Source organism: Podarcis cretensis, assembly GCF_951804945.1.
Source record: "Podarcis cretensis genome assembly, chromosome: 1".
In the NCBI taxonomy this organism is placed as follows: Eukaryota; Metazoa; Chordata; class Lepidosauria; order Squamata; family Lacertidae; genus Podarcis; species Podarcis cretensis.
In genome coordinates, this window is record NC_137170.1 from 9,213,632 (window position 1) to 9,233,562 (window position 19,931).

The window sequence follows — 19,931 nt, forward strand, 5'->3', positions numbered from 1 at the left end:
ATGGAGCCGCCTTCCTCTGATCAGTCAGGCTAACGGCCCATCAAGCTGACTGATAGGCAACCATTTCCCAAGCTCTCTGGAGAAACCTCACGTCCAGCTCCTTTAAGCATAGTGCACGGGGGCACAGTTCTCATTCTCCCTCCTCAATGACCACCCACCGTTCGTAGTCCGCTCCACAAAATAAGGCCATTGGACAAGGCAGTCCAGGGAGATCAGATCCTCAGGCAACCTGACCTGTCACAGTCTGTGTTGTGGCCCATCATCCAGAATCATGTTAATTTGCCATGTAGAAAAGGTTAAAAGCTCCTCTGTCAGTTTGATTTGTTGCGCGGCGCATAGCATAGCTAGAGGAGAACACATTTGGGCAGATGAGCATAGCGTTCTGCTCTTTGTACATTAAGGGAAGCGCATTCACAGAGGCTGCCAAGAGAGGCGGACGTTTCAGCCCATGGTGTCAACATTACACTGGGTGACATCGGTGCCAAAGGTGATTCGTATCGGGGGAAGGACGCATTTTTGCTGAAAACATATATGCATTGCAACAAGAGGCGAAAAGAGAAACCTCTGGGGGTTCTCGGGGAGGTAGTTACTGGGTTTCAGAAAGATGGGTCCAGAACACACCTCAGTTACCTGCCCACTGGAGAATCCTTTGAAAACCACTGTCTCACTACCTCTGTCTCCACCTCTGTAAAATGGAAATCCTGGGAAGCTAGATTCCCACGTTATTGTGAGGATGAAAGCAAGTAATGAGATACGATTCAGCACAGCAGAACTGCGTTTTGTGGTTTATCCTTTTTTAAAGTGTCAATAAGAAATTTTAAAATGTTGGCGATCAGTCGGAATTTAGGCAGGTATTAGCCTCTGTACATATTGTTAAAATGCAGCGCTCAATGTGCACACACACTCACAGAAACTGAACTATAGAAATAGTGATTATTATTATCACTACAGTCGTACCTCGTGTTGAGTTCGCTTCAGGTTGAGTGTTTTCAGGTTGTGTCCCACGGCGACCCAGAAGTACCGGAAAGGGTTACTTCCGGGTTTCGCCGCATGCGCAGATGCGCAAAATGATATCACGCGCATGCGCAGAAGTGACGAATCGCAACCCGCAGCTGCGCAGTTGCGTTCTGCTTTTGTTGCAAACGGGCCTCCGGAACGGATCCTGTTCGCAACCAGAGGAACCACTGTATTATTATTTATTACAGTTGTTAGTAGCTTTATACAAGAAGAAAAGACTCAGTGAAATTCAATGAGATAAAATATGCTCCTGTCTGTCGTTCAGTGTAGGATAGGCTGTGCACCAAACATCATGTGCACTGATGACTCTCATACCTAGAATCCCGAATTCATTGATTCAGCAGAGTTATACAGTTATGATTGTGTTTTCTCCTCTCTCCCCCCTCCCCGCCCTAACAGATCACGGTGTTAGACCTTGACGGGCAGCATCTCAGCAGAATCAGTGGCTTGGACAAACTGGAGAATTTGCGGTGGGCATCCTTTAGCAACAACAACCTCACTAAAATAGAAGGGCTGGATACTTGCCAAAATCTGGAGGAGCTCACGGTAGATGGAAACTGCATCACAACCCTCGAGGGTAAGGTATTTTGCATGCTCCGTTCTGAATATCCACAGCTTTGGGCGTTCCTGGACTTGGCTCTGCTCCCAGGGAGGAGGCCAGGGCCAGGTGTACTTCTGCACAGCAGCAGCTTTTGCAAGAGCTTTGCCATTTCGTGGAGGAGACGGGCGTCACATGATCGTCCGCCTTGGAGAAGCGGCGCTTAGAAAGGGCAGCTGGTGCAGAACGCTTTCAGTTCAGGGCCCTTGATACACGATGGCACTGGCTTCTGAACTGTTTCTGGGTCCATGGGTGTAGCCAGGATTTAAGTTAGAGGGTGGGCAGGACAGCCACCCGTAACCATCCTCTGTCTCTTTCTCGCAGATTCGGAATGAAGTGTCTCAACAACAGTTGTTTGTTTATTATTATTGTTGTTGTTGTTTAGTTGTTTAGTCGTGTCCGACTCTTCATGACCCCATGGACCAGAGCACCCCAGGCACTCCTGTCTTCCACTGCCTCCCACGGTTTGGTCAAACTCATGCTGGTAGCTTCGAGAACACTGTCCAACCATCTCGTCCTCTGCCGTCCCCTTCTCCTTGTGCCCTCCATCTTTCCCAGCATCAGGGTCTTTTCCAGGGTCTTCTCATGAGGTGGCCAAAGTACTGGAGCCTCAGCTTCAGGATCTGTCCTTCCAGTGAGGCCTCAGGGCTGATTTCCTCCAGAATGGATAGGTTGGATCTTTTTGCAGTCCGTGGGACTCTCAAGAGTCTCCTCCAGCACCATAATTCAAAAGCATCAATTCTTCGGTAATCAGCCTTTTTTATGGTCCAGCTCTCACTTCCATACATCATCATAATCATTATTATTATTATTATTACTATTATTATTTTACTTTGTCAAAGTAATAATCATATATAAATAAGAATAAAAATGTGCACCCCACCACCAAGACCATTCCATTGCAACTATCCAACCTCCCAAAATTTCAGCACCTCTTGCGATGGTTTGACCTCTTTCCGTTTTAACAGTACAGTCGTACCTCTTGTTACGTCAGTCTCCGGTTGTGTTTTTTAGGATACAGATGCAGCAAACCCAGAAGTGTATACTTCCAGGTTTCACCCCGCGTGTGTGCAGAAGCACTGTATCATGCCACATGCATGCGCAGAAGCACTCTATCTATGCGCAGAAGCTCCTGCAGCCAATCGAAAGCCACGGAAGCCATGACAGACGTTTAGTTTCCAAAGAACATTCGCCAACCGGAACAATCACTTCCGGGTTTGCAGCATTCGGGAGCCAAAAGGTTAATCTCGCAAGGCGTTCGGCTTCCGAGGTACAACTGTACCGCCTTTTCCCCAAGCCAGGATTCAAGGTGGCTTCCAATGTCTACAAAACATTGTTCTCAAATGCAAAGTAATAGTGAAAAACTGGTTAAGAGCAATATTTCTGGTTAGTTGAGATTCTTGCCTTGCAGCGGGTTGGTCTAGATCAGTGTTTCCCAACCTTGTGCCTCCAGCTGTTTTTGGACTACAATTCCCATCATCCCTTGCCACTGGTCTTGCTAATCAGGGATGATGGGAGTTGTAATTCAAAAACAGCTGGAGGCACAAGGTTGGGAAACACTGGTCTAGATGACTCATGGGACACCTTCTGACTCCACATTTCTAGGAAGAGTTAAAATACACCAAAATACATTTAGAACCAGCAGTTAAGATAGTTCGCCTTGACGGAAGCCCGGTGATTGGCACTTCGGTTTTCAAAGACCTGTCTGAACAACTGTTGTTGTTGTGGATGGCGCTGTGGGTTAAACCACAGAGCCTAGGACTTGCAGATCAGAAGGTCAGCGGTTTGAATCCCCGCGACAGGGTGAGCTCCCGTTGCTCAGTCCCTGCTCCTGCCAACCTAGCAGTTTGAAAGCACTCCAAAGTGCGGGGGGCCACCAGGTGGCGCATTGGAAGATGGCCGACAATAACATCTCTCTGACCCATACGAGGTAATTAAGAGGCTGCTATGGGAAGTATGCAGTCTTCCTACCCCCCCAAGGAGATGGGGGGGCTGCCTTGCCAGCGGTGTCCACAATGCACCCCCATATCCGAGGTCTGGGGGTGCCGGTCACTTGGCACGAGCCCTCGATGCGGTCAGCTCTTCCTGACGCCGATTCCAATCAGCGCGTGCTGGTTAGCTTCAGCTCAGAATTATAATTGGAAACATACGATTGGAATGAAGCTGAAGCACATACATCAAGTAACGCTCGAAAGATAAGACTGCTGATTAATGGATCTCTGTGACCGGAGTGACGGATGGATAAGTAAATCTTCTGATGAATCACCATTAAGAGACTGTATGTTTGGAATGAAGGGGGGGGGGGAACCTTTTTTCTTTGTACTATGTGATATTAATAACCCTTCACCCCAGAAAGAAACAAGATGGTTGCGTTTTACTAATCACAAGCAGGAAGTTAAAAACTGTGTGGGATGGATTATAGCTAAAGAAAGGATTGGTAAACAATGAGAACGGAGGAAAATTCTATGACGCAGTCAAAAAATGGCGTCTTGCCAAGACAGGCTTGCCGGAGAAAGAAGGACAGGGGGAGGAGAATCAGGACCATTGGAATGAGAAGGATTGCTGGAATGTAATTTTGACCTGACAGAGCCTCCTGATATACTGGGCAAGTCTGAGAAAAGTAAAGGACATACCGAAGATTAATTTTTTTTTTTTTATGGAAGCGAGGAACAGCGGCTGTCCCTGAGCAATATGATCTTTGGAGAGTACAAAACCCACACAGAGCATGTCTGTTTCCAATCTGCTTGTGAAAATTATCAGAGATCGCAAAGAAAGGAATATACGATAACAACAAGAAGATGAAGAAAGTAATAAAGGACTATCTGGATTGAACTGGATAGAACTGTTTAATTAATGCAGCAATATAAGTGATGTTTGGACTCGTCCGGAGCTTGATATATGGGTACCCCCAACAAAATTTAAAATTCGGCTGTATAATTTGGAACTAATATGATTCGGATAATGTGATGTGATTGACCTGTTAATAAAAATTATTATTATTATTATTATTTTAAAAAAGAAAGCACTCCAAAGTGCAAGTAGGTAAATAGGTACCGCTCTGGCGGGAAGGTAAACGGCGTTTCCGTGTGCTGCTCTGGTTTGCCAGAAGCGGCTTAGTCCTGCTGGCCACATGACCCGGAAGCTGTACGCCGGCTCCCTCGGCCAATAAAGCGAGATGAGAGCCACAACCCCAGAGTCGGTCACGACTGGACCTAATGGTCAGGGGTCCCTTTACCTTTACATTTAGAACCAGCAGTTAAGATAGTTCACCTTGACGGTAGCCCGGTGATCGGCACTTCAGTTTTCAAAGACCTGTCTGAACAGGAAGGACTTGGGCTTCATCACTGTTGTTGTTGTTGTTTTTAAGGGAGGGAGTTCCACAATATGGAAGCAGCCACGGAGAAAGCTCGTTCCCTTGTGTCACAGCTCTCGCCAGAAACGTTCTTTCTTCCCCTTCCCCAGGCATTTCGAAGCTCTGCAAACTCATGAGGTTGAGCGCCAACAACAATCACCTCACCAGCCTGGAGAGGAATGTTTTTGATAACTTGTCTCACCTCCATTATCTCTCTCTGGAAAACAACCGGATCACTTCGTTGGCGGGCTTGCAGAAAGCCTATGCGCTCATTGAACTCTACATAAGCAACAACTACGTTTCCTCCAACCAAGAAATATATCAGTTGAAGGTAAAGGGGGGGGGGGACATTGCCACTTTAAAAGCGTGAATGAAAGTCAATCACCCATCTCCTACTACCCTCCTAAGAAAAACCCACCCCACCCTCCCACTATATATAAGGGTCTGGTGACTCAGTGTATCTCAAAAAGTGTGCATGCACATGAAAGCTCATACCAACAACAAATTAAGTTGGTCTCTAAGGTGCTACTGGACAATTTTTTTATATATTTCGACTACGTCAGACCAACACGGCTACCTACCTGAATGAAACTCTTGTGAGTGTGTAGCGTCATGCCAAAGGGAAAGGATTGTGAACCACTGAGTCCGTTCCCCCTCGAGTGGAAACACAGCTATTCTTTGAAATTCTTGATTTTGGTATTTGGTTAAATATAAAATATGGTACTGTTATAAAAATAGAATTCTCCGTATGCCTAGATCCAGGTTTGGGGCAAGTGCTCTTTGGTGAGAGAGGCCCAGTAGAGATTTAAAATCACAAAATATACAGCAAAGTAATGCGTGGAAATATAAGCTGTTACACCGATGAAGATATCCCCTTCTAAGTTGCTTCCAAAGTTCCCCTTACTTCCCTTAACGTAGAAAGAAATCACACATTTTGTAGGTTAAAAGTGGTTTACTTACAGACTCTTCAAAGGTCAGATTCATGTGCTTTTCCATACAGCAGTAAGAAAACAGGCAGTAAGACTTAGTTTCTAAACTGTATAGAAACACAAAGATGGCTTGCTTAAGCCATGCGGTCTAAGCTTGGAGCATCCAACCCCTTACTGGTAGGGTTCACACAATGGAATGGTGGAAAGTGGGAGAACCAGACGCTTGATAACACCAGCCTCCTTTTCCAGGGTCTAAACAATCTGGTCATCCTGGACATGTATGGAAACCTGATCGTTTGGAAGCAGGATAACTACCGCCTCTTTGTAATTTTCCATATCCCATCTCTGAAAGCCTTGGACGGCACTGCAGTGGTGAGCTCCGTTTCTACATAAAGGATATGTATAAAACTTGTATGTCTTATAAACAAAGAAGGCAGCCAGCCCCAAGCAGAGAATACAATCAGTGTTGAATATTGTGCTTTGTTGACTATTGAGCCCTTGGGGCGAATGTAGGGTTGCCATATTTCGAAAAGGAAAAACCAGGACACCCTAAAAATTGTTGAGCTTCTTGCAGTGAGGGAACCGTCAGAAAGCCCTTGGCACTGGACCTCAGTGTCTGGGCAGAGCGATGGGGGTGGAGACACTTCTTCAGGTATACTGGACCGAGGCCGTTTAGGCCTTTCAAGATCAGCACCAACACTTTGAATTGTGCTCGGAAACATACTGGGAGCCAGTGTAGGTCTTTCAAGACCGGTGTTATATGGACTCTGGCGAGACAGTCTGTGGGCAGGTAGGGTCTCAGCCTGTGTACCAGATGGAGCTGGTAGACAGCTGCCCTGGACACAGAATTGACCTGCGCCTCCATGGACAGCTGTGAGTCCAAAATGACTCCCAGGCTGCGCACCTGGTCCTTCAGGGGCAGTTATCCCATTCAGGACCAGGGAGTCCTCCACATCTGCCCGTCTCCTGTCCCCCCAAAACAATACTTCTGTCTTGTCAGGATTCAACCTCAATCTGTTAGCCGCCATCCATCCTCCAACCGCCTCCAGACACTCACACAGGACCTTCACCGCCTTCACTGGTTCTGGTTTGAGAGGTAGAGCTGGGTATCATCCGCATATTGATGGACACCCAGCACAAACCCCCTGATGATCTCTCCCAGCAGCTGCATGTAAATGTTGAAAAGCATGGGGGAGAGGACAGAACCCTGAGGCACCTCACAAGTGAGAGCCCAGGGGTCTGAACACTCACCCCCAACACCACTTTCTGAACACAGCCCAGGAGGAAGGAACGGAACACAGATGTGCTGTGTATACTCTGCGAATAACGACTTTCTTCTTCTCTCTGTCCTCAATCTTCCAACATCCAGCTTCAATCTTCTAACTTTAATTTCGGCTCTCAGTTAAAAATAAATAAATTAATATCCTCAATGCAGGAAGCAGCTGAAACTGAAAACGCTAAAGATTTATTTGGGGGCAAACTTAATGCGGATATGGTTGCGGAAAGACTGGGCCATTCCAACTTCAGCAAAATGCAAGAATTAAATTGGACGGCTTCTATGATCAGGTCAGTAATATTTTTAACACGAGTGACAAGGACCGTGGGCAGCTGCCCAGCTAAGTTTGTCAGCAGAGTTCCTAAAACCGCACATCGGAGCTTACCACTGATTGTCCCTGAATCCCTTTAAAAAGTACAGCTCCCATCATGCCTAGCTAGGGATTGGAAGCTCCCCAGACTGGCTCCCTCCTTGCTGTACTTCCACTGGTATGTGAAGAAGACCTTATTCCAGCAGGCTTTGGGGAACTGGCTGCTTTTAATGAAAGGGCTGGTGCCTTGATTTGTGTGTGTGTATGAAACATGCAGTGGTTGGAATTGGTCTAAGCTGGACTTGCACGCAGGGGCGGAGCAAGGGGGGAAGACTCTGCCCTGTAGGGTGGCAGGTAGACTCCTCGGCGCAAGGCATGCAATCTCCGCAAAAAAAAGCTCCCCCCCCCCAAAAAAAAATGAAATAAAGTCAAACCATTTTTGCAGGCATTTTTTTTAAAAAAAAATAAAATTCAATGTCGGGGAGGGTGACAAGAAATTTTTCGGACCGGGTACCACCTGACCTTACTACGCCACTGCTTGCATGCCTGGAGAGGGAGTGTAGCTCTATGGCAGAGCACAGCCTTTGCACACAGAAGGTACCAGGTTCCATCGCCACCATCTCTGGTTAAATAGATAATGAGTAGAAGACATGGAAAGCCTCTGTCTGAGATTCTGAAGAGGGGCTGCTGCTGGTGGTGGTCAGAGAAGACAGTATGGATCTAGCTGGACCAGTTGGTCTGCCCTGGAGTAAGGAGGCTTCCTATGTTCCTAGACCAATGTTTTCTTTCTCTGTCTTTCTCTTTTAATTTTTATTTATGCTTTTCAGGTTTATACATTTCCTTAATTTTACAGTCATTTTAACATTTCAAAACTTGACTTCCTTCCCCCTCTTTCTGCGGTTCCTTAAAGTTATTATTATTTTTTATATCTTCTGCATATGAAAATTCATTTAATTTGTTCACTTGTTTATCTACTTTAAATATATACTCTTGCTATAACTGGACGCGGATGGCGCTGTGGGTAAAACCTCAGTGCCTAGGACTTGCCGATCGTAAGGTCGGCGGTTCGAATCCCCGCGGCGGGGTGAGCTCCCGTCGTTCGGTTCCAGCTCCTGCCCACCTAGCAGTTCGAAAGCACCCCTAAGTGCAAGTAGATAAATAGGTACCCCTTTATAGCGGGAAGGTAAACGGTGTTTCCGTGTGCGGCACCGGTGCTGGCTCGCCAGTGCAGCTTCATCACACTGGCCACGTGACCCGGAAGTGTCTTCGGACGACGCTGGTCCCCAGCCACTTAAGTGAGATGAGCGCACAACCCTAGAGTTGGTCACGACTGGCCCGTACGGGCAGGGGTACCTTTACCTTTACCTTGCTATAACTACAGGTTATTATGATAATTTTTATCTGTTTGCAGTTTATCTGTAAATATTCAATAAACCATTTCCATTCTTTTATAAAAAAGTTTGTTATCTTGATTTTTTATTCTTCGGTAAGTTTCCTCATTTCTGCATATTCCATGAGTTTTTGTATCCATTTTTCCTTTGTTGGGACTTCTGCTTCTTTCCATTTTGGGGCAAGTAACATTCTTGCTGCTGTAGTAGCACACATAAATAAATTTCTATACGATTTAAGTAGTTCTGTCCCTATAATTCCCAAAATGTTTTCCATTTGCTTTGAAAAGGGAAAGAAAAGCTCTGTCGGTGTTTCCTTAGAGCATGCCTCAGGGCGGGAAACAGCATCAAGTTTTATTTACCATCCGCTCTCTCTAAATGTCTTCTTTCTTTCTTTCCTTTGTTTGACTCAGAATGGTGGATCTTGCGCCAGCAGACCAGTTTAAGAACATCACCAGCGTGAATTTGCAGAACAACAACCTCACCTCTTTCAGTGGTCTGGTCTACCTCCCTAACATCAAAGTGAGTCATCTATGTTTCCTATTCTTCCCCTCTCATTCGCAGGGAATAGAGTGCAGATATAGATGGCCCTAGGGGACGCAGGTGGCGCTGTGGGTTAAAGCCTCAGTGCCTAGGGCTTGCCGATCGAAAGGTCGGCGGTTCGAATCCCTGCGGCGGGGTGCGCTCCCGCTGCTCGGTCCCAGCGCCTGCCAACCTAGCAGTTCGAAAGCACCTCCGGGTGCAAGTAGATAAATAGGGACCGCTTACCAGCGGGAAGGTAAACGGCGTTTCCGTGTGCGGCTCTGGCTCGCCAGAGCAGCGATGTCACGCTGGCCACGTGACCCGGAAGTGTCTCCGGACAGCGCTGGCCCCTGGCCTCTTAAGTGAGATGGGCGCACAACCCCAGAGTCTGTCAAGACTGGCCCGTACGCGCAGGGGTACCTTTACCTTTACCTTTTATAGATGGCCCTGGTGTGGGTGTGCGAGGGCTATTTCAGACTTACTTTTTTAAAAAATATTACCATTTACTACAACTATGCCCCAGTTTTCAGTCCTGCGTCTCAGTCTTCGTTCTCTCCTCCTCCACAGATTATTATAAGGGCGAATGCTGTGAAGTTCATACATTGCTTTGCAGTGTCAAGGATAGTAGCAGCCTCAGAAGTTCTAGAGAAGGGATGGGAACCTGCAGCCCTGCAAACGTTCTAGGATTCCCATCAGCTCCATTCAGCCTGGACCAGTGGTCAGTGATGATGGGAGCTGGATACAGAGGGCCACAGGTTTCCCACCCCGGCTCAAAATGCTGCTGTCAGGAGTGAGGCAGCAGTAAATCACACTGTGCAAGTTAACTCTTTATTAGCCAAAACGTGATCGGCATAGGAGTGTCAGGCTTAATTAAGCAGCTCTTGAGACTGAAGGTTCCCACCTCCTCGCAGCTCCCCTCTGTAGGGATGCGGGTGGCACTGTGGTCTAAAACACTGAGCCTCTTGAGCTTGCTGATCGGAAGGTCAGCAGTTCGAATCCATGCAACAGAGTGAGCTCCCATTGCATTGTCCAAGCTCCTGCCAATCTAGCAGTTCAAGAGCATACCAGTGTGAATAGATAAATAGGTACCACTGCGGCAGAAAGATAAACAGCATTTCTGTGTGCTCTGGCTTCTGTCTGTGGACAAATGCCAGCTCCCTCGGCCTGAAAGTGGAGATGAGGGCCACACCCTATAGTCAAATTCAACTGGATTTAACCATCCAGGGGTCCTTTACCTTTACCAAGTCCCCTCCACTCCATGATTTTCCCCAAGCAATTGGAGACTGTGCCTGCATGTCTCTTCTCCGCCCTTTTCCTGGCTCTTCTGATTCTGGGAGACATTCTCCCTCTGCCCCCTCATCGTTGTCCCACCACCACTCCCCTTGTTCTGAGCCTTCTTCCCTTGCGGGTTCCCCAGCTGGTCACTCTCACCATTCTTCTGCATCTAACCAGTCCACGACATCCTAGGACTAAGCAGGTCAGAACTGTGGATTTGTCTTTATTCCCTGTTTGTGCTACTTGCCCCATCCTAGGTCATAGAATCATAGAAAATTATAGAGTTGGACGAGATGCCAGGGGTCATCTGGTCCAACCCAATGCTGAGGGTCAATTATGGGTCCTTTTTACATGGCCAAACTGAATTCACCTGATATCCTCCGACTCCCTTTTTTTATGCAGGTCCTCTGCCTCAACTACAATCACATCGAGTCGATCCTTCCCAGGCAGAAGGTTTCAAATCACTTAACCAACAGGCAGCTGCTGTACCAGAAAGTGACATCCAGCGGCTACGGACAGCAAGGATCTTCCAAAGGCAACAGGTATGTCGTAGATAAGTCCAGCAGGAGCTGCTGAAGATGGATGGGTGTTCTGACGCCGATCTAGAAGCACCGTTGCTTTGTGAAACCCAGATGGATGGTGCTTCCCCTGTTTGAAAAAGAAAAGGTTCTGACCTCCTTTTTACTCCTTTGCCTAGTCCTCAGACCTTAGTTGGCACAAAAGAGTCTTTGAGAAAGAGTATTCTTGCAGAGTATTGCTGCTTTTATTCTTAAAAAGTCTTCTTCTCCAACCATGACCAACAGCTTTTACAAACACCAAATGCAACCAGCTTTCTACCATCCAACCAACCCATACCAAGCACTAACATTGACCACTCTATATATACAGGTACAATTTGGTGAAAGGTTGCATGAGTCATTGTAGGCCGCTGACTCATGCTAACTTAGTTCTTTTAGCATTAAAGAAACAGCGGCCAATTTTTAGCTGTTACATCCCCTTCGGGAGGTTGGTCTCTGGAGGGAGAACCAGTTTTACGCATTTGCAGTGGGGGGCTGCCTGCTTCCCAAGTCAGACACCCTGGGTCCCCCTAGTCAACAGCTCCATTTGGAGCCTTTTCTGGGGCACATTCTGATGGGGGTGCAGAGGAGTGGAACTGGTGTGTGAATGACCCAGACTGGTAAACGAAGGCCTTGAGATACTGTGGACAAGTTCCTGGCAGAGGCACGAAGAGAAAACAAATGGAATCTCTCTTGCATCTCGGTCTTTTGTTCCAGACGCGTGAGCCCCTTATATCTGCTTAATCTATGAAAATCAGACTGCTTTGTCCAGCCTCCTCCTCGGTCAGTTTGGTCCAGGTGTACAGTGAGGCTTTTGTGCTTTTCTCAGAAACATCTGGCAAAAGATATGCATGGGTTTTGCAGGTCTGATATCTCCAAAAGACCTTAATCAGGCTTATCAGTTGGGGTATTAAGTCCTTGAACCCTTTAGTTAATTAAAAACTGCTTAATTCCACTGTCTGATTCGCGGGATATCAGTACGACCTTTCCTTCTTAAGGCAATTACGTCCGCCCTTTCAGTAATCATCTCAGGCCTCTTCTGTGTATGAGTATTCTCATAGCAATGGCCATCGGAAGTGTTTGCTCTTTGTGCTTTAGAGCACAGACAGTCTGCCCGTGAGGCTGGATGAGGCAGCTGCCTCGGGTGGCACCTCTTAAGGGGCATGATTTGGACTCCTTCCATGCAGACTGAAGGTGTAAATGGGTGAATAACCCGTATTTCTTAAAGCTATGATAGTCCCTGCTACATCTTCAGTTCCCCAAAGGAACAAAAACCCTGGTTGAGTTCCTGGAACCTCATAGTCTCTTGCCACCACTTAGCAGAGAGCAGGGTTGGCACCCAACTTTTGCAACACCTAAAAATGCGATGTAGGAATATGACCGGTGAGTTTCCAAACAAACGCGCATTCTCCAGGTACGCCTATCAAGGAGCCAGGAATGGCTGTAGCTTCCTGCTGATAATGCACCCAGGAACACTCCCCTGGGTGCGCTGCTGTGTAATAATAATAATAATAATAATAATAACAATTAATAATTTATTATTTATACTCCGCCCATATGGCTGGGTTTCCCCAGCCACTCTGGGCGGCTTCCAACAAGACACTAAAATACAATAACCTATTAAACATTAAAAGCTTCCCTAAACAGGGCTGCCTTCAGATGTCTTCTAAAAGTCTGATAGTTGTTGTTCTCTTTGACATCTGGTGGGAGGGTGTTCCACAGGGTGGGCGCCACTACCAAGAAGGCCCTCTCCTGGTTCCCTGTAACTTGGCTTCTCGCAGCGAGGGAACCACCAGAAGGCCCTTGGCGCTAGACCTCAGTTAACTTAACCTGGCATAGGTAACGGTAAAGGGACCCCTGACCATTAGGTCCAGTTGTGGCTGACTCTGGGGTTGCGGCACTCATCTTGCTATATTGGCCAAGGGAGCCAACGTACAGCTTCCGGGTTCTGTGGCCAGCATGACTAAGCCGCTTCTGGCAAACCAGAGCGGCGCACGGAAACGCCGTTTACCTTCCCGCCGGAGTGGTACCTATTTATCTACTTGCACTTTGATGTGCTTTCAAAGTGCTAGGTTGGCAGGATAACCTGGCATGCCAGACCCATAAAAAGGAAGTGCGCCGAAACCTCAGAAGTAACCTCCATTTGGCTGATCCCTGACTTTTCCTATGCAGAGCGGCAGAAGTATTGCATTCTGATGTCTTGCTCCACTTTGCCCTGGCAGCAAAGGGCTGTTGCCAAGGGGTCGTCATGAAACTTTTACTAAATAGAAGCAAACAGCGGTTTCCAGCTGTTCCACTTTTCCTCCTGTCAGGCATTTTGCTGGAGGAAGAGTGGATTTCCATGTTAATGCCCGAAGTCCATGGTGGGGGTTCCAGCACCGCTGTTTTAACAGCAGCAGGGTGTCCTCGCCCAGCCCTGCTTCAAAGCTCTAGCAAAACTCTGTGCATTGGGGTGAGGGGAAGCGGTATGTAAATTTCTTTCTTGGCACTGGGCGGCTGAGCTCTGTCCCCTGACATGGTCCCCTTGTTGTTTCAGGGACATGGGAGCCAATGAAAGCTTGCCTCCGATCATGGAGAGCTTAGAAGTTCTCCACCTGGGCTACAATGGGATTGCCAGTTTGGCCTCGCTGCAGATTAGCAGGCTAAAAAACCTGAAGTTTCTGTTCTTACAGGGTAAGTAACAACTGTTGGATAAACAGTCATTGTCATGTGTTCACACAATACCTTTTTGGGGGGGAGGGGAGATGGAAGAGAGGTCTGTAAGGACGTCTGGGGGGTGGGCTGGAACCCTGAGTTGGAGCACAGCAACATCTGGTTGCAGACTCAGCTTGTAGTATATATCATCCCCAACTAAATGTTACCCATTCGCTTCCCAGAAGCCACTGCAGACTTCTAGACAAGGCCAGAGGTAGACCAGTTGATCTGTGGGGTTTTGTGTGTGTGTGTGTGTGTGTGTGTGTGTGTGTGTGTGTGTGTACAGGGCTTTTTTCCAGCCACAACTCACCAGAACTCAATTCCAGCACCTCTCAGGTAGGCGCCATTGCCAATATAAGAGAACAAGGATTCGTAGTGAGTTCCAGCACCTCTTTTTCTAGAAAAATAGCACTGTGCATAGGTGTGTTTCAGTGTCTGTTGTATTTTATAAGGTTTTATTAAGACTTTTCATAATACATTACAATAAAAAACAAACGAAATAAAAATACAAAGTCCTCTTTCGTAGGTAAATTTTAACTTAAGCAATCCAATCTGGCTTGTCCAGATTGGTTTTGATCCTGGTAAATCCCCTTTGTTCCCTCTTCAAAAGAACAAAGATACAACAGTCTTCTTTAAAAGTATAACAAAAAGTTTACTTACATTCAGTTCACAGTAGGTTCCCTGAAGGCAGGTTTTAGCTTGTAGTTACAGGAAAGAGAGTGGGTTCATCCCATGTAGGGATATGAGCCCATGTGCTGCTGGCTGAGAGCCAGCAGACAGCAAAATACATCAAGAGAACAGCATCAAGAGTTGAAGAAGTCAACAGAGGAAGAGGAGGATGGCTGCGTGACTGTCCCTTTTTACAGGATCTCACAGGGTCACGCCCATCTACCTGGTCACAAGCAGGGGGAGACCAGGTATGACAGGAAGTCCTCCTGGCTGGAGTAACATCCCCCTGTGTGTCCGCTCTGGGCAAACAGGAAGTGTTGTACTTGACTGCTTTTGTTACACCCCACATCCTTTGCTCTTTCCATTGCAGGCAACGAGATCAGCCAGATCGAGGGGCTTGATGGCCTGCAGCTTCTACAGGAATTGGTGCTGGATCATAACCGACTCAAAGCAATCCACGAGAATTCGTTTGCTAAGCAGAGCTCCCTGGTGGCGCTTCACCTGGAGGAGAACCGCCTGAGAGAACTGAACAATTTGCATTGCTTGGTGAAGCTGCAGAAGCTTTTCCTTGGCCTCAATAGAATTCAGGTACAGTGGATCTGGTGGGAGAGAGCCTCCCAGATGTGTAGGAGCTGCAGTCCAGAACAACTGGGGGGCACCAACTTGGGGAAGGCTGGGTGCAAAAGGTTCGAGTGCTTAATTCTGCACTCAGCTTGTCTTTTGCCGTTACAATTAGGAAAGAGAAAATCTATCCATTTTGGTTTCTCTCCATTTCTCATTTTTCCAAAGTGCAGTTCTTTAATTTCCGCATCAGTTTGCAAATTCTTGTTTTAAAAAATCCCCTTGAAGATTCATCAGCAAATTCCTCCTAATGATCACATATTTGTATCCAGCTTTGGCTAGAACACACATTTTTTGCAAATGAATTCTCCCTAATGCAATGCATGCTTCTATGTTATGTGAGCATTTGATTGCATACTTTACCTTGATATATGCATTTTATTTGGTACACTTTGCTGGGGAACTGCAAAAATCTGGAGAGGTGCAGATTTGAAAGGATCAGTGGCGTAGCGTGGGGGGTGCAGTGGGGGCCGGCCGCACCGGGCGCAACATCTGGGGTTAGGGCAAATCCACGGGTTAGGGGGCGCAAATCCACGGGTTAGGGGGCGCAAATTACTTGCCTTGGCCCGGGTGCTGACAACCCACGCTACGCCACTGGAAAGGATGGTTGTGTTTCGATTGACTCACTGTTTTGGGAAGGGCGAATTAGATAGGCTTGCCTTTGAATGGGGACTGGAATAAATTTCTGCCCCATCCCTAATTGCAATGGATCTTGTGCCACTATCTCTTAGGATCGGTCAAGAAACAATTGAGCCAACAAATGGTCAACTGGGAATTAGGAGTCATGGTTTGAATAGATTTGAATATGACTGGGAAATCTGCAGCCCTCCAGATTTTGGACCACTGCTCTCATCATCCCTGGCCATTCCCCAGGCTGGCTAGGGCTGATGGCAGTTACAGTCCTCCAGTAGTTGGAGGGGCACAGGCTCCCCATTCCTGCCCAAAGTGATTCCTGAAGGACTCCATAGCAAAGCTGTATGAAGATTCCTGCATAAGACTGTCAGTGCTTGCATTCTGCAGGAAAGCTTTCAATGGCTCTTGAATACAACCTTTTTTAATCTTGGGACAGGAGTTGTCAGAACTTGAAAAGCTCGATTGTCTTCCATGCATTAAAGAGCTCTCGATATATGGAAATCCGGTGAGTAAAGCTGAGGTTTACCTTCATCTCCTTAATTATGCACAATCTATTTAGTAAGTGCTTCGCAGGATGCTGCCTTAAAACCGAAGTGCTCGCAAAGAGGCCTGACATGCTTTAGTTGTGATACCTGCATTGCAGGGGATTGGACTAGATGACCCCAACGCTACAGTTCTGTGATTCTATGATCTCATTCTGGAATATTCAGAACTCATTTTCGTGATGTTAAGTACAGTGTTTTTTGTGTGTGTGTTTTGGTATCCCCAAACAGGTCATATACCATTTGACAGTAAATATATCCATGAGAAGGGATGCGGGTGGTGCTGTGGGTAAAACCTCAGCGCCTAGGACTTGCCGATCACATGGTCGGCGGTTCGAATCCACGCAACGGGGTGCGCTCCCGTCGTTTGGTCCCAGCGCCTGCCAACCTAGCAGTTCGAAAGCACCTCCGGGTGCAAGTAGATAAATAGGGACCGCTTACCAGTGGGAAGGTAAATGGCGTTTCCGTGTGCTGCGCTGGCTCGCCGGATGCAGCTTGTCACGCTGGCCACGTGACCCGGAAGTGTCTGCGGACAGCGCTGGCTCCCGGCCTCTAGAGTGAGATGAGCGCACAACCCTAGAGTCTGGCAAGACTGGCCCGTACGGGCAGGGGTACCTTTACCTTTACCTTTATATCCATGAGAAAGCCTGGAAATGTTTTGAGTGCAAGACAGTAGTCATTCAATTGTATATGTGCCTCTTCTAAAATGATGCCTTTTAGAAAGCACAATGGGAGGGACGAGATTGAAAGCAGATCCAGAGTTTGTCTTGGACATATGCATGTGCATATGGCAAGTTTAGAAGCAAGATTTCCCTCCATGGGTGCTTACCGTTAAGTATGTTACATCTGTGTTTTGTTACATCTGCCTTCGCTATGTTATGTTACATCTGTTAGCTAACTGTAGGGCCTAAACCTGAACCTCTGGAAGGGATGTGAGCAAAATGCACTTGATTTAACACCTGGATTTCACCACTGTCTTCTTTCCTCTCCACATCCCAGGTGTCCCGCAAGATTTGCCACCGCCCGCTCCTTGTATTCCACTTACCTAACCTTCAGGTGCTGGATGGAGTAACAGTCACTCCAGAAGAGAGGGCAAGGGCTGAAGTCCATTTGCTAGAACAGCAAGTAAAGCACAATTATTATAATTAAGATCTGCTTAGGCCTCTTACCGTTTTGGGGAGGACCGAGGCAGATGTGATTCTGTCAGCTCAGAAATTGCCTTTGGTGTCTTCTTTTCCTTTTTAAAATTCCAGCCTGTTTTTGAGTCACATTCAGGGGCAGCCATGTTTGGGTGCTGGTATCCATGACAGTTCAGTAATGAGGGCTCTCTAGTTCCACACAGTGGCACAGCTACCTTGAGCTACTGTCAAGTCCCAAAGTGGCACACACCACCCACCCCCCAGGTCCTGTTACTTGCCCGGAACGAGAATCCTTGTGCACCCAAAGAACCAAAATAACACTTTCTGGTGGGGCTTGCAGAGTCAGTTCATTCCTCTCTTTATTTCTTTTTTTAAAAAATCCACCTTCCTGCAGCACCAAACGACATTGAACGTATGCTTGCGATTCACTTTTTATTCTGGGTGAACCATCCCTGCTGCCAGCCTCGTTATCGGGGGACAGTCAAATTAGTCCCCACCAACCTTGTTGTTGTTTAGTCGTTTAGTCGTGTCCGACTCTTCGTGACCCCATGGACCAGAGCACGCCGGGCACTCCTGTCTTCCACTGCCTCCCGCAGTTTTGTCAAACTCATGCTGGTAGCTTCGAGAACACTGTCCCACCATCTCGTCCTCTGTCGTCCCCTTCTCCTTGTGCCCTCCATCTTTCCCAACATCAGGGTCTTTTCCAGGGAGTCTTCTCTTCTCATGAGGTGGCCAAAGTATTAGAGCCTCAGCTTCACGATCTGTCCTTCCAGTGAGCACTCAGGGCTGATTTCCTTCAGAATGGAGAGGTTTGATCTTCTTGCAGTCCATGGGACTCTCAAGAGTCTCCTCCAGGACCATAATTCAAAAGCATCAGTTCTTGGGCGATCAGCCTTCTTTATGGTCCAGCTCTCACTTCCATGCATCGACCTTACTTGACATAGATGGGTACAGCCAAGAAGTGGCTTCTGGCAGAGATTTTGGGAGGATGAATTAAATGTGGCTGGGCAAAGGACGGGGTTGAGAAGAAGGAGGATGAAGGAGGATGGCAGACTGGTTTATGCAATCGATCGAGTGAGGCTTTGAGAGGTAAGACTGAATGATGTGCAGTACAAGCTTCTTCTTACCGCTTTTGGTGTAAGGTCAAATCCTCACACTTGCCTGCGGGAGGTCTGTACGCTTGTGCAACATAAACAAGACCACACCAGATTTTTAAGCTGTTGTGATTCCAATATGTGCGTCAGGAAGTGCATGCAAGTATAATTACACTGTCAGTCCCTGAGTACGCTGCAGTGTGCTTCCAGAGCTTCTATGGGTGTGCATGTGTGAGTACACAAGAAGTTGTATATATGTATGCAGTTAATTTCAGACCAGTGATGGTCGGAGCTACAACCCCCATCATGTTACCCCCATGCATCGACCATGCTGGCTGGGGGTTGGTAGGAGTTGGAGTCCATTGCCACCTGCAAGACCACAGGCTCCCATCCTTATTTTAGACTCTGAGCTTAATGGTCTTACACCCCTCTTCCTTCATTGCGCAGGATTGGACTAGATAAGCTTTGGGGTCCTTTCCAACTCCACAATTCTGTGATTCTAGCATTCCTTTGTAGGAGGAGTACCATTCTGCAATACATGTTTGTGCATATGTAATTTGTGGGTTAAACCACAGAGCCTAGGACTTGCCGATCAGAAGGTCGGCGGTTCGAATCCCTGCCACGGGGTGCGCTTCCGTTGCTCGGTCCCTGCTCCTGCCAACCTAGCAGTTCGAAAACACATCAAAGTGCAAGTAGATAAATAGGTACCGCTCCAACGGGAAGGTAAACGGCATTTCCGTGTGCTGCTCTGGTTCGCCAGAATTGGCTTAGTCATGCCGGCCACATGACCCAGAAGTTGTACGCCGGCTCCCTCGGCCAGTAAAGCAAGATGAGTGCCGCAACCCCAGAGTCGGCCACGACTGAACCTAATGGTCAGGGGTACCTTTACCTTTACATTTAATTTGACTACAACACTACTGGTATCCTTTTAAAATTTAGGGGTGTAATTTAGGAGTTTCCACCTGCAGTCTCTTGCCCAGCTTTCGTCAACCTGGTGCTCTCAATGTTTTTAACCACGACTCCCAAATCTGGCTGCAGCTGATGGGAGTTGTAGTCCAGAACATCTGGAGGGCAGCCGGTTGGTGAAGGCTGCTCTAGTCTGCATGGAAACTTGCTCAGTTTATGATGCCCCAAGCCCCAGTCCGAAAAACACATTAGGCGACATCTTTGTCATGTTTACAGTATCAGAAGCAACGCCTGCCTCTTTGTAGAGCCAAGAGCTCAGCGGGTTGCCTTGCAAAAATGAACACTGATGTGTGTGTGTGTGTGTGTGTGTGTGTGTGTGTTTTGCTGCTTGAAGATGTGGTGCTTTGTA

At 47.4% G+C, this 19,931-nt stretch overlaps 1 protein-coding gene and 1 long non-coding RNA gene across 4 annotated transcripts in view; one reads left to right on the forward strand and one right to left on the reverse strand.

Moving 5' to 3' along the window:
* Positions 1 to 19,931, forward strand: part of LRRC9 (leucine rich repeat containing 9) — a 73,382-nt gene that overhangs the window by 45,653 nt on the left and 7,798 nt on the right. For all 3 annotated transcript variants that reach the window (XM_079982410.1, XM_079982408.1, XM_079982409.1), the window contains 10 exons: positions 1,417 to 1,594; positions 5,078 to 5,298; positions 6,146 to 6,268; positions 7,332 to 7,462; positions 9,284 to 9,392; positions 11,070 to 11,209; positions 13,761 to 13,897; positions 14,958 to 15,175; positions 16,278 to 16,346; positions 17,383 to 17,508. In XM_079982410.1, coding sequence (XP_079838536.1) covers positions 1,417 to 1,594; positions 5,078 to 5,298; positions 6,146 to 6,268; positions 7,332 to 7,462; positions 9,284 to 9,392; positions 11,070 to 11,209; positions 13,761 to 13,897; positions 14,958 to 15,175; positions 16,278 to 16,346; positions 17,383 to 17,508 — 1,452 coding nt within the window. The remainder of the gene's footprint in view (positions 1 to 1,416; positions 1,595 to 5,077; positions 5,299 to 6,145; positions 6,269 to 7,331; positions 7,463 to 9,283; positions 9,393 to 11,069; positions 11,210 to 13,760; positions 13,898 to 14,957; positions 15,176 to 16,277; positions 16,347 to 17,382; positions 17,509 to 19,931) is intronic.
* The window catches only part of LOC307208869, a 288,717-nt gene that overhangs the window by 17,184 nt on the left and 251,602 nt on the right, over positions 1 to 19,931 (reverse strand). The window lies entirely within an intron of this gene.